Below are 13,609 nucleotides of genomic sequence, written 5' to 3'. Positions count from 1 at the left end.
CTACTGCACCTCCACCGTCTATTATTTTATTCACCCAGTCAAAAAAATCTATAAGATTTGTTTGACATGATCTCCCTGAAGTAAACCCATGTTGTTTTTCATCTTGCAATCCATGGGATTTTAGATGTTCCACAATCCTATCCTTTAATAGGGTTTCCATTAATTTGCCTACTATTGATGTCAGACTCACTGGTCTATAGTTGCTCGATTCCTCCCTACTACCTTTCTTGTGAATGGGCACGACATTTGCCAATTTCCAATCTTCCGGGACGACTCCTGTTACTAATGATTGGTTAAATAAATCTGTTAACGGTTTTGCCTTTATCTAATATTTATCTCATACTATATCTATTTATCTCACATCTCTCTAATATTTATCATCTCTATCTCATATCTCTCTTTACCTATCTATCTTATACCATATTTATCTGGTTTCTATCTCATATCCATTTATCTATCGGATATCTATGTATCAATCTCATATCCATGTATCTCATATCTCTGTCATATATCTCTCTCTCTCTATCCATCTAATCTCTATCTATCTCACATCTCTCTCTACCTATCCATCTATCATATTTATGATTATCTGATATCTAACGTCTCAATTTTTCTTTCATATAGAGAAAGAATCACGTCTTAGAGAAAACTGCATTCTGTGATATTCTTTATTATGTAAGTTCAGATTACTTTAAAAAAACAATTCATTGCTAAAAGGTTACAAGATGATTTTCAAGTACCCAATTTACTGTTCTCACATCAAATTCCAAATCTTTATTCATTTGTCAGGTAAGATGAATTTGACAACTTCCCAGTTTCACATGCACATAGCCTGTACTTCAGCACACAGAGTCCCTACTGATCTCAAAGCTTCTAGGGTAGAGTACTTCTGAAATACAGCATGGGCCGAGGTACATTATGGGCCTTTGGCATTCTATGTGGGCTGTGTTACAGATCTGTACACCACAAATCCTGCACAGGACTGAGGTCGAAGCACTGAAAAATGTATATCAAAATTGGCAAACCGATTCACCCTTCATTTAAGAACTTTTACTTGCCTAGTAATCTGCAAACAGAGCTACTGTGCCCTCTAATTGCTTAGCTTTTGGATATGGTCAGGTTAAAACATTGCATATCAATCTAGAAACTATAAAGATGGAAAATAAAATCTAACAAGACAAATAGAAAAATAGGTTTTTTTGCAACAGAAGTATCAAAAAAAATTAGGATTTTGTTATATTCAAAAATTATCGTTTATTATCCAAGAAAATCTATACAAAGAGTATTCACAGTTACAGTATAAAAATATAACTAGCTTATTTCTTCATATCCGAGTCCTTTCCAGAAGATGCAATTTATAAATAACTTATAGCTTAAATATTCTTATTAAATACAATGCAACATTTCTAAAAAAAAGTTAATGTTACAACCTAACCTCTTATCTACATCCAATCGAATGTCCTCCCGACAAGCTCAAAGAATTTCTTATTGGGTTCATAAAAGTAGTCACATAATTTCCCAAAAAGAACAGAGCTTATGTGTGGGTGAGCCCGTCCTTTGGACTCGTGTAAACAGCGCTCCCGACCACTGTCCCGTAAGCAGTAAAACCCTTTGGTCTTATTGAAGTAAAAATTGGATGCGTTGATTTGAGGGGAAAGGTTCAGAAACCTCTCTACCTTCTGAATTTCGGGGAACGGATCCTTAATCAAATAGTCACCATCAACAATGTGAATGTTTCGGAGTGGGAAGTATTTCAGCCAGTTTTCCATATAACTGTAATATAAACTCCTGTTTATGGCTTTGTAGTCGATATTGAGTTCACCATTTCTTAGAAGTAGACTCTCCACCGGAGGATAGGTCTTATTTTTCTGCAAGTGATTATAATAGACTTGGGTATAGTCTGATAAGACTCTCTCAATAGGGTCTCTTAAGATAAGCAAGATCTTAATGGTGCTGTTCATATTGTATATGCGTTCAGGAACATGAGTTGATGTGAAATAGGCTGGAGTCTTCTCCACTGTAAGTTGGTGAGAGTAGGAGAAAGGCATTTGGCTCAAGTACCAAGGTAGACCTTTCACGTACTGGTTTTCCCAGTCGAAGAAATGTATTTCACTCTCAGCCACCGCAATATCGGAATGTAGGCTGAGCATTTCTAACAGAGCCCTAGTCCCCCCTTTACGTACTCCAATAATAATGGTGTGCGGCAAATGCTGGTAGGTGCCATTGAGATGAGAGGTGTCCTTCAGCTCGTAAGCTGGAGAGGGTGATGTAAAGATCCTTACATCGATCGAGGTTGGCCGAGACAACACTCCTTGAGGCTGAATAAAGAAGAAGCACGCTCCAAAAAGTAGCAAGGCCATGTCTAATTTCGAGAGCTTGGTCTCAGTTAGAAAGTTGGTTCTCCATAGGTCTGGAACTGTAGAATTAGTAAAGTCTTCCTGCTTCTTTGTGCCTAGAATCTTTTTGTTAGTCACCTAGAAGAAATAAAACATATAAAACATTAGAAAGCAAGAATGTTTATGTAACTTTTTTTTTAAACAAAGAAATGAAATATGGACACACTATTACTTTAAGACTAGGTCTATAACTATGTGGTCAAAAAACCATGTCTTGCTACTATTCTCTAAGGTCAGATGGTTACCGTCATTACTATGCATCTAACTGTCGTTGGATTCCACAAAAGAGAAATGGGCAGCAGGTAATGGAATGGACAACTTGTACGTTATGACTTTATTTATTTTTTACAGACTGAAAATACACAGTGTGACGCCGATTTTAAGAAATATCTTTTACTGAATAACCCCTATCCACAGGACAGGGGATGTGTCTTCCCCCTTTAAATGGAGCAGCAGCCACCCATACACACTGCTGCTCTATTTAGCTCTATGGGACTGATTGAGATAGCTGAGTCGGTTATCTCCAGCATTCTCAGAGTTCAATGGAGCAGCAGTGCGTATGTGTGACCACAGCTTCATTTAAATGGAGGAACATGGGGCTCACAGTTCTCGTGTTTGGTAGGACTCCAGTGAATAACATATGCTTTATCCAGTGGATGGGGAATGTGTGTCATGGTACAACCTCTTTAAGGAAATGCACACTTTTTCTACAGTCTTATTAAAAGTTATGCAACTCTAATAATTGAACGATCGCATGAAAGAGTTGTCTGGTTTAGAAAACACATTTTCAAATAATCTACAATATTCCAGCATAAGTTAAAAAGGGAGGAAGACCTGTTCAGTATCTTCAACTATTAGCCAAAGTGGAGGAGAAACCTCTCACTTTGAAAGATCTGACATAAGCTACAGAGGCATCAACCGTTATCTTGCAATGCTTAATTTCACCTGTGGTGGCGCTGCAGGAACCTTCAGCCAGGTTTCTCTGCAGATTACAGATGGTAAATGGGGGTCCTGTAATCAGCTAATGGTGGGGCTCTTCTAACAAATCTGATTATATAAAGCAAGCGGATAATCCTTTTAAAGAGGACCTTTCACTTGTAAAAACAATGTGAACTAAGTATGCTGACATGTAGAGCGGCGCCCGGGGATCACACTGCACTTACTATTATCCCCGGGCGCCGCTCCTTTCTCCTGCTATGCCCTCCGGTACCTTTGCTCAGTAAATTATAGTAGGCGGTATCTTCCCTTGTCCTGTGGGCGTCTCCCCCTCCTAGGCTGCAGCGCTGGCCAATCGCAGCGCACAGCTCACAGCCTGGGAGGTTTTTTTCTCCCAGGCTGTGAGCTGTGCGCTGCGATTGGCCAGCGCTACAGCCTAGAAGAAGGAGACGCCCACAGGACAAGGGAAGACACCGCCTACTATAACTTACTGAGCGAAGGTACCGGAGGGCATAGCAGGAGAAAGGAGCGGCGCCCGGGGATAATAGTAAGTGCAGTGAGATCCCCGAGCGCCGCTCTACATGTCAGCATACTTAGTTCACATTGTTTTTACAAGTGAAAGGTCCTCTTTAAGTTATATTTGTACCCAAAAAAGAAATATCTATTACATGTAATGAAAAATTTAGCATAGCCATTGAGTTATTCAATACAATGTATCTGTATAGCGCTACCCATTGATTGTTCTTTTCCATGTTTATTCGTCCACCTAACTGAGGTGGTCACACATGCTCATTTCCATGCTCACCCCCAGCTGCAACTACTGTTAGAAGCTCTGATAAGCTGCAGCAGAAAAGACCAGCCTCCTGAGAATGGACACGCCCCCTGAACTGTGATAGGGAGACAGCTGCAGTGGAAAAGACACACCCCCTGAGCTGGCAGCCTGAAATAAGCTAGCAGATCAACTGCAGCAATGAATGGGGAGATCTCTGGATGCATGTGAGGTGCAGGGCTGGTTCTAGTTTTGTTACAAAAAGATGCTAGCATGGTGTCATGTACTATATGATGTCCGATTTTCATTTTTTACATCAATCCTGGTAAGACCCCTTTAAGGTTTGCTATTTGTGCGGAGTGGATTTTATTTTTTTTACAACAAAAGAGTTACTAATAATGAGCAATGTGTGGAATCTTGTAAAGCGGCTATTTTATGAATCGGAAATAAACATCTACTGTCAGAATGCCTTTTGGCGAGATATTTGAAATTCTTTCTGCTCTCTGATCCTTACATGCACATGAACCACTATATACATAGCTTGGTCTAAAGAATGGAAGACACCAGCAATTCATGTTTTTCATCATAAGATTAGACCACAGCTTCTTAAAAGAAAGAACATTTGAAAAGCAAATGTGTAAGTACTACGTTTACTAGGTCTAGATGTTCTAACACAGGGATCAGCAACCTTCAGCACTCCGGCTGCTGTGGAACTACAACTCCCAGCATGCAAACATGCTCAGCTGTTCTTCTAGTGAATGGAGCACTCTGGGAGTTGTAGTTTCCGAACACCTGGAGTGCCGGAGGTTGCTGATCCCTGTTCTAACATGAACATGAGCAGAAGAAATGTCATCATCCCACAACATTGCGGATTAATGTCTTTATTTCATAACTGGTTTCTTCTCTACTTGCTGTGAAGTTGTAACTTTCCTGAAGTTTATTTTGGTAAAATAAATTACTCTGCAAAAATTAACAGATTGATGTCGGACATATATTTACATTTATTCATTGTGTTGCAAACGACAATAATCAAGGGAGCCTGTCATCAACCTTATGCTGCCCATACTAAAGGCAGAATAAAGTAGAGACAGGCGAGTTTATTTCAGCGGTCTGTCATTTATAAGTTAAACGTAAGTGGTTTTTGGGGTTGGATAACCCCTTCAAGTAAAGGGAAGTGTTATTAGAAAATGACCTAGTGTTTAAATCAAGTTTTTATGTTAAAAAAAAATTTGGGGGATTTTTACATTTACCATGTCACTATATTTAATACTATATTTAAAAACAATCTTACAATTGTGAAGTATTCACACTGGCCAATAGAACTAATAATGTGCAAAGACTTCTGGTTGGAGATATGCTTTACAGCAGCCACATGGGCCCTGGACACAATAGACAGGATGGGACCTCTCTGAGGTTTTTCTAGGCATGCTCTGTGGCCTGTGTAGAGGTTAGGATGGAGTAGATAAACTGTGATATCACCTCTTGGGAATGGAGGATACTGTGTTATCTATGCAGAGGTGATATCTGTTGTTATAATCCTGCCTGAGATAATGAGCTGACTGCTAAAAAAGTGATCTTTACAGAATAGGAAGTCTTGACTTATCGTTAGGTCTAGTGGCCAGTGCAGAAATTGCCGGATTTATTTTTATATATAGTGACGTGGAAACATAAAAATGTGATTTAAACAATAAGTCATTTTCTGATGACATAATCCCTTCAAATCTAGCCATGCATCTTAGAATAGTTGTCATCTGAAGACTTGTGCTCAGCCAAATCCTCAAAAGAGAGAGGGAAATAAGTCCCCGCTAGACTCCTCTGGTGGCGGCTTATCTCCTGTAAGAACAAAGGATTGGTATGTTGAAATGCAAAACGCAAGATCCATCGCTTCCCCAAAGTCGAGCACCCCATGCACATCCGATGGTCGGCTGGTGTCACTGAAATCACTGGGCACCACCTACGCAGGGACTAGCAACCTCTGGCGCGCCAGCTGTTCTGAAACTACAACTCCCAGAATCCTGCTTTCACTTCTATGAGAGGTAAAAAGAAGAGACAATAAGTGTGCATGCTGGGAGCTGTAGTTTCACAGCAGCTGGCGTGCTGAAGGTGGCTAACGTGTATGAGCACCTTGACAGTACTCTCTTTCTGCTCTTTTACAGCACACAGATCCATTCCACTCATCACACTAGAAACTTATCTTAAAGGGGTTCTCCGCTTTGAAAAATACCTACTTGTTAAAGGGGTCTCATGCAGGGGCGGATTGGCCATAGACCTGAATAAAACTATGTGTCAAATGTCAAACACAATGGGGGAATTCTATTCCCCAGAAGTCAATGATTGACTTTTTGTCTTTATCAAAGAAAGTAAATATCAAGGCACTTAACCATTTCAAGATTGTGTAATATCCCATAGCGAAGCAGGCTCAAGAGCGCTCTGGTGAGTCACTAAAAGCTTAACCATAAATTAAAACTTTTTGCATTCTAAAAAGAGAATATTTCTACCACATCCGTGTCCTAAATAGAACCCTGTTAAAAGCTCTTCAGTCATGGAAGTCAAGTTCTAGATCAAGTCCCATAATACTTCGAGATGTTGTCAGTGTGAAACTGGCCTACCATAGTACCAGAAAATCCTATGGTGGGCCCAGAATGTGATACCTTAGTGATACAAAGGTCCAGGAGAAAAAAAGAAAAAAAAAAACATTTGAAGTTGCCTTTGGAAACAGTTGGAATTGGAATTAAGGCCCCAATAATAATTTCCTCTCCCTAGTCCGACCTTGGGTGTCATCAACAACATTCACATAGTACAAAATCAATAGTAACTTGTATTTTGTATTTTAACTCCAAGGATAAACTAAAAAATCATGGTACTTTCCCATTTGTTGACCTGTAAAGTGACGGTTGAGCTGTGGTCTCCAGGCTTTGGCTTGCCAATTGCTAAAAAACAAAACCTACACTGAGCAGACAATTCCAGGCCTTGCAACGCCTGGAGAGATTTCAAGGGGTTATCCAACAATGTACAGGTGATGGCCTATTCTCAGGATAGGCCATCACTATCTGACTGTTGGGGGTCAAACACTCTGCCCCCGGGCTGTTTCTCAGCAGCTCTTATTAGGACACATTGTGTAGTGGACGGAGCTGGTTACTGCGGCGCTGTTCTCATTCACTTCATTGGAAGCATCGCAGCAGTTACCAGCGCTATCCACTATACAATGGAGGAGCCGTGTACTTCCAGTGCTTACTTTCCTGGCTTATTTCCTAAGAACAAAAGGATCAAGCGTGTTGAAATCCAAAAGCCCAATCCTTCTCCAATGATATATGCCTTTGTGGGAGAGTTGGTAAACTCCCCCATACAAACTAGATGGTCATCTGGTTCCGCCAAATTTGGACTGGTGTGTGGCCACCTTTAGGCTTGGCATTGTTGAGGAACACACCTCTAGAGCATGGTTACTGGAGGCTATCATTATTATGACTTCTGTAGTCATGTTCCATCTGGTGACCTTACTTCCAAAATATATAGTCAGGTCCATAAATATTGGGACATCAACACAATTCTAAAACTTTTGGCTCTATACACCACCACAATGGGTTTTGGACAATGGATGTGCTTTAACTGCAGACTGTCAGCTTTAATTTGAGGGTATTTACATCTAAATCAGGTGAACGGTGTAGAAATTACAACAGTTTGCGCATGTGCCTCCTTGTTAAGGAACCAAAAGTAATGGGACAGAATAATAATCATAAATCAAACTTTCACTTTTTAATACTTGGTTGCAAATCCTTTGCAGTCAATTACAGCCTTAAGTCTGGAATGCATAGACATCACCAGACGCTGGGTTTCATCCCTGGTGATGCTCTGCCAGGCCTCTACTGCAACTGTCTTCAGTTCCTGCTTGTTCTTGGGGCATTTTCCCTTCAGTTTTGTCATCAGCAAGTGAAATGCATGCCCAATCGGATTCAGGTCAGGTGATTGACTTGGCCATTGCATAACATTCCACCTCTTTCCCTTAAAAAAACTCTTTGGTTGCTTTTGCAGTATGCTTTGGGTCATTGTCCATCTGCACTGTGAAGCGTCGTCAATGAGTTCTGAAGCATGTGGCTGAATATGAACAGATAATATTGTCCGAAACACTTCAGAATTCATCTTGCTGCTTTTGTCAGCAGTCACATCATCAAAAAATACAAGAGAACCTGTTCCATTGGCAGCCATACATGCCCACGCCATGACACTATCACCACCATGCTTCACTGATGAGGTGGTATGCTTATATCATGCACAGTTCCTTTCCTTCTCCATACTCTTCTCTTCCCATCACTCTGGTACAAGTTGATCTTGGTCTCATCTGTCCATAGGATGTTGTTCCAGAACTGTGCAGGCTTTTTTAGATGTTGTTTTGGCTAACTCTAATCTGGCCTTCCTGTTTTTGAGGCTCACCAATTGTTTAAATCTTGTGGTGAACCCTCTGTATTCACTCTGGTGAAGTCTTCTCTTGATTGTTGACTTTGACACACATACACCTACCTCCTGGAGAGTGTTCTTGATCTGGCCAACTGTTGTGAAGGGTGTTTTCTTCACCAGGAAAAGAATTGGTCTTCAACCACAGTTGTTTTCCATGGTCTTCCAGGTCTTTTGGCGCTGCTGAGCTCACCGGTGCGTTCCTTCTTTTTAAGAATCTTCCAAACAGTTGTTTTTGCCATCTCTCTGATGGGTTTGTTTTGTTTTTTCAACCTAATGATGGCTTGCTTCACTGATAATGACAGCTCTTTAGATCTCATCTTGAGAGTTGACAACAACAGATTCCAAATGTAAATTGCACACTTGAAATGAACTCTGGACCTTTTATCTGCTCATTGTAATTGGGATAATGAGGGAATAACACACACCTGGCCATGGAACAGCTGAGAAGCCAATTGTCCCATTACTTTTGGTCCCTTAACAAGTGGGAGGCACATATGCAAACTGTTGTAATTCCTACACCGTTCACCTGATTTGGATGTAAATACCCTCAAATTAAAGCTGACAGTCTGCAGTTAAAGCACATCTTGTTCATTTCAAATCCATTGAGGTGTTGTATAGAGACAAAAATGTTAGAATTGTGTCAATGTCCCAATATTTATGGACCTTACTGCAGATGGGTGTAAATGATAATTATTGCATCTAATAACTGTAAAATGAACTAAAAAGACTACAGCACAGTAGGTTTCACTTTATCAATGTCCCATAAGTTTTCACGTTCTACAGAACCAATTAATGCTTGACGACTTGGAGACATTCAGATCTCCGACTTTTCCTTAGTACTGTACAAGTGTACATCCTCCCATAGTCTTAAATTACCTTTAACATGTAGACAATCAATAGTGGAGAAACGTTGCCAGTGCTTTACTGGATTGAGTCTCAAAATTGATTGACAAATGACTCCATTGTACATCTCGGTACCGCTGATCCTCATACACATTAGCGAGTTACTTTATTAAGAAGGTTACTAAACTTACAAAAAAAAGTTTACTAAGGCCTGACATTTTACATCAACGCCAGTTTTTTTAAAATGTTCTGTACATACACATTTACTGTTTTTATATGCCTTAAATATATATATATATATATATAACACAAGAATATCCTTTTTGATCTGCAGTTCCATGTAGGTCTCCTTCCTTCTGAAATACTTTCTTTTTATAGTGGTACGTTATCTCAGGCGTGTCTGAGTCTCCTGTATTTTGAAGTGGACAAAGCTATAAAGGCCTGTTTCCTGGAAGATAGTAGATAGTTTGACAGTGACAGATTATGGTGCTCATGAACATTAGGTAAATGCTGGTAAGTAGCCGTGTCAATGGAATCACTAACACAAAATTCTGGCTACTTACATACTTTATCTTAAATATCTCTAGCTCTACAAGCCTCTAGAAATTTCAGAACATATAATGGAACAACCTCTGACCCAGCAATTAGCTGCTGTCACCTTAGAAAAAAAATTGTTAGCCGTTTATCTATATAGGAAGGTAGAAAAAGCCCGCCCAGTTCAGCATAAAAAAAATAAAATAAGGCCGGCTAGTTCAGCCTATAAAAAAAAAAAATAATAATTTGAAAGTCCGGCTACTTCAACCTAAAAATAAAAAATCCACCCAGTTAAGCCTAAAACAGACCGATCAGTTCAATCTAAAAATAAAAAGTCTGGCCAATTCAACCTAAAAATAAAGAAACTGCCCAGCCAAGTCTAAATAAAATAAAAGTTTAAAAAAAGTATGGCCATTTCAGCCTAGAAAATAAAGAAAAAACAACCAGCTATCTAAGGTGTATGGCTACCTTAAAGGGGTTATCTCATTTCAGCCAATGGCATTTATCATGTAGAGAAAGTTACTACAAGGCACTTACTAATGTATTGTGATTGTACATGTTGCTTCCTTTTCTGGCTGGATTTATTTTTACATCACATTATACACTGCGCGTTTCCATATATAAAAAAAAAAAAAAGTACCGTAAATACAGAAGAATCCATTGCCGTGAAGTAGAAAGAAGAAAATATTTGCAAGATCAAGCACACCATTCCATAAGACGACATGTATCTCTTTTCTACATCCAAGGTCATGAGGAATCCTGCATTTACTACAGAACAACCAAATCTTTTATAGATTCACTAAATTGTTACAGACCCGGGGGCGGAATCACTGCTTCCCGCAACTCCACCAGGTAACACCCAGTACACTCATGTACTGTATACAAGAACCTATTCCCTTGGCTTCTCTCCAGTTGTTTTCATTCTTAAAAAAGGATTGCATTATATGTTAACCGTACAATTTGTTGAGAGTACAACACCTGAGAAGGTGCAGGGACACCCCCCAACTGGTAACACCTAGCTGTCAATTTATTTGAGAATTGAATTCTAGTAGGAATAAGAGAGACTCTCTGCACACAGCTCTAAGGAAATACAAGGAGAGATGACAGGTCCTCATGGCCAAGGTCAGAATACCCACTGTATGCGGTGACCAGAGGTGGCCTCATGCACACAAACGTATTTTGCGGACCTCAAAATACATACGGTCGTGTGCAAGAGGCCTAAGCCTCATCCTCGGACGTGTGCTGTATGTGTTCTCCATTCATTTTAATGTGTGTATTCACACGTCAGTGTTTTTAGCACGGATGCATCCTCTATTTTGTCTGTGTTCAAGGATCCATCACGCCCATTATAGTCTATAGATCAGTGAGAATCACGGATGACATCCGTGTTTCACGGATCATTAGGAAGAGATGCTTTGAAAATTATTCTTCAGCTGTTCAGGGTCAGTGAAACACGGATGACACACGGACCCCACACGGGGATCTTTACGGAGGCATCGCTGACCACCTTTTCACAGATTTGAGCACGGACATATGAATGAGGCTTTACAGAGACAGTGTACCACAGCCTGCCATAAATGGCTGAGGTGGGAATACCCCTTTAACCCCTTAGTGTCCAGCCCATTTTGGGCCTTACTGACCAAGCGTTTTTTTTTTTTCCCTTTTTCATCGTCGCGTTCTAAGAGCTATAACTTTTTTATTTTTCCGTCTATATAGCTGTAGGAGGGCTTGTTTTTTGTGGGACAAGTTGTAGTTTTTAATGGCGCCATTTTGGGGTACACATAACTTTCTGATTAACTTTAACTCTTTCTGGGTGGGAGATGGGAAAAACAGCAATACTGCCACTGCGTTTTTACGTTATAAATTTTACGACGTTCATTTTTCGTTATAAATAACACAATATCTTTATTCTCTGTGTCAGTACGATTACAGGGATACCATTTTTTTCTCCCAGGCTGTGAGCTCTGCGCTGCGATTGGCCAGCGCTACAGCCTGGGAGAAGGAGACGCCGGCAGAACAAGGGCAGACTCCGCCTACTATAACCAAGTCCCCTAAGTCTCCGCCTACTATAACCCAGTGACCGAACATACCGGAGGACATGACGGGAGAACGGAGCGGCGCCCAGGGATAATAGTAAGTGCAGTGAGATCCCTGCGCGCCGCTGTATATGTCATGATACTTAGTTCACAATGTCAGGATCGGTGAAAGGTCCTCTTTAACCACCTCAGCCCCCAGTGCTTAAACACCCTGAAAGACCAGGCCACTTTTTACACTTCTGACCTACACTACTTTCACCGTTTATTGCTCGGTCATGCAACTTACCACCCAAATGAATTTTACCTCCTTTTCTTCTCACTAATAGAGCTTTCATTTGGTGGTATTTCATTGCTGCTGACATTTTTACTTTTTTTGTTATTAATCGAAATTTAACGATTTTTTTGCAAAAAAATGACATTTTTCACTTTCAGTTGTAAAATTTTGCAAAAAAAACGAGATCCATATAGAAATTTTGCTCTAAATTTATAGTTCTACATGTCTTTGATAAAAAAAAAATGTTTGGGTAAAAAAAAAATGGTTTGGGTAAAAGTTATAGCGTTTACAAACTATGGTACAAAAATGTGAATTTCCGCTTTTTGAAGCAGCTCTGACTTTCTGAGCACCTGTCATGTTTCCTGAGGATCTACAATGGCCAGACAGTACAAACACCCCACAAATGACCCCATTTCGGAAAGTACACACCCTAAGGTATTCGCTGATGGGCATAGTGAGTTCATAGAACTTTTTATTTTTTGTCACAAGTTAGCGGAAAAAGATGATTTTTTTTTTTTTTTTTTTTTTTCTTACAAAGTCTCATATTCCACTAACTTGTGACAAAAAATAAAAACTTCTATGAACTCACTATGCCCATAACGAAATACCTTGGGGTCTCTTCTTTCCAAAATGGGGTCACTTGTGGGGTAGTTATACTGCCCTGGCATTCTAGGGGCCCAAATGTGTGGTAAGGAGTTTGAAATCAAATTCTGAAAAAAATGACCTGTCAAATCCGAAAGGTGCTCTTTGGAATATGGGCCCCTTTGCCCACCTAGGCTGCAAAAAAGTGTCACACATCTGGTATCTCCGTACTCAGGAGAAGGTGGGGAATGTGTTTTGGGGTGTCATTTTATATATACCCATGCTGGGTGAGAGAAATATCTTGGCAAAAGACAACTTTTCCCATTTTTTTATACAAAGTTGGCATTTGACCAAGATATTTATCTCACCCAGCATGGGTATATATAAAATGACACCCCAAAACACATTCCCCACCTTCTCCTGAGTACGGAGATACCAGATGTGTGACACTTTTTTGCAGCCTAGGTGGGCAAAGGGGCCCATATTCCAAAGAGCACCTTTCGGATTTGACAGGTCATTTTTTTCAGAATTTGATTTCAAACTCCTTACCACACATTTGGGCCCCTAGAATGACAGGGCAGTATAACTACCCCACAAGTGACCCCATTTTGGAAAGAAGACACCCCAAGGTATTCCGTGAGGGGCATGGCGAGTTCCTAGAATTTTTTCTTTTTTGTCACAAGTTAGTGGAAAATTATGATTTTTTTTTTTTTTTTTTTTTTCATACAAAGTCTCATATTCCACTAACTTGTGACAAAAAATAAAAACTTCCATGAACTCACTATGC

At 40.0% G+C, this 13,609-nt stretch overlaps 1 protein-coding gene across 1 annotated transcript in view; it reads right to left on the bottom strand.

The window, feature by feature from the left end:
- Nucleotides 1-671: 671 nt before the first annotated feature.
- Nucleotides 672-13,609, bottom strand: part of HS3ST1 (heparan sulfate-glucosamine 3-sulfotransferase 1) — a 33,866-nt gene continuing 20,928 nt past the window's right edge. Inside the window, exon 2 of the mRNA XM_040419099.1 lies at nt 672-2,474. Coding sequence (XP_040275033.1) covers nt 1,443-2,360 — 918 coding nt within the window. The 5' untranslated portion in view covers nt 2,361-2,474 and the 3' untranslated portion in view covers nt 672-1,442. The remainder of the gene's footprint in view (nt 2,475-13,609) is intronic.

This window comes from Bufo bufo, chromosome 2 (genome assembly GCF_905171765.1).
Source record: "Bufo bufo chromosome 2, aBufBuf1.1, whole genome shotgun sequence".
NCBI lineage: Eukaryota > Metazoa > Chordata > Amphibia > Anura > Bufonidae > Bufo > Bufo bufo.
This window is presented reverse-complemented; position numbering and strand designations above follow the sequence as displayed.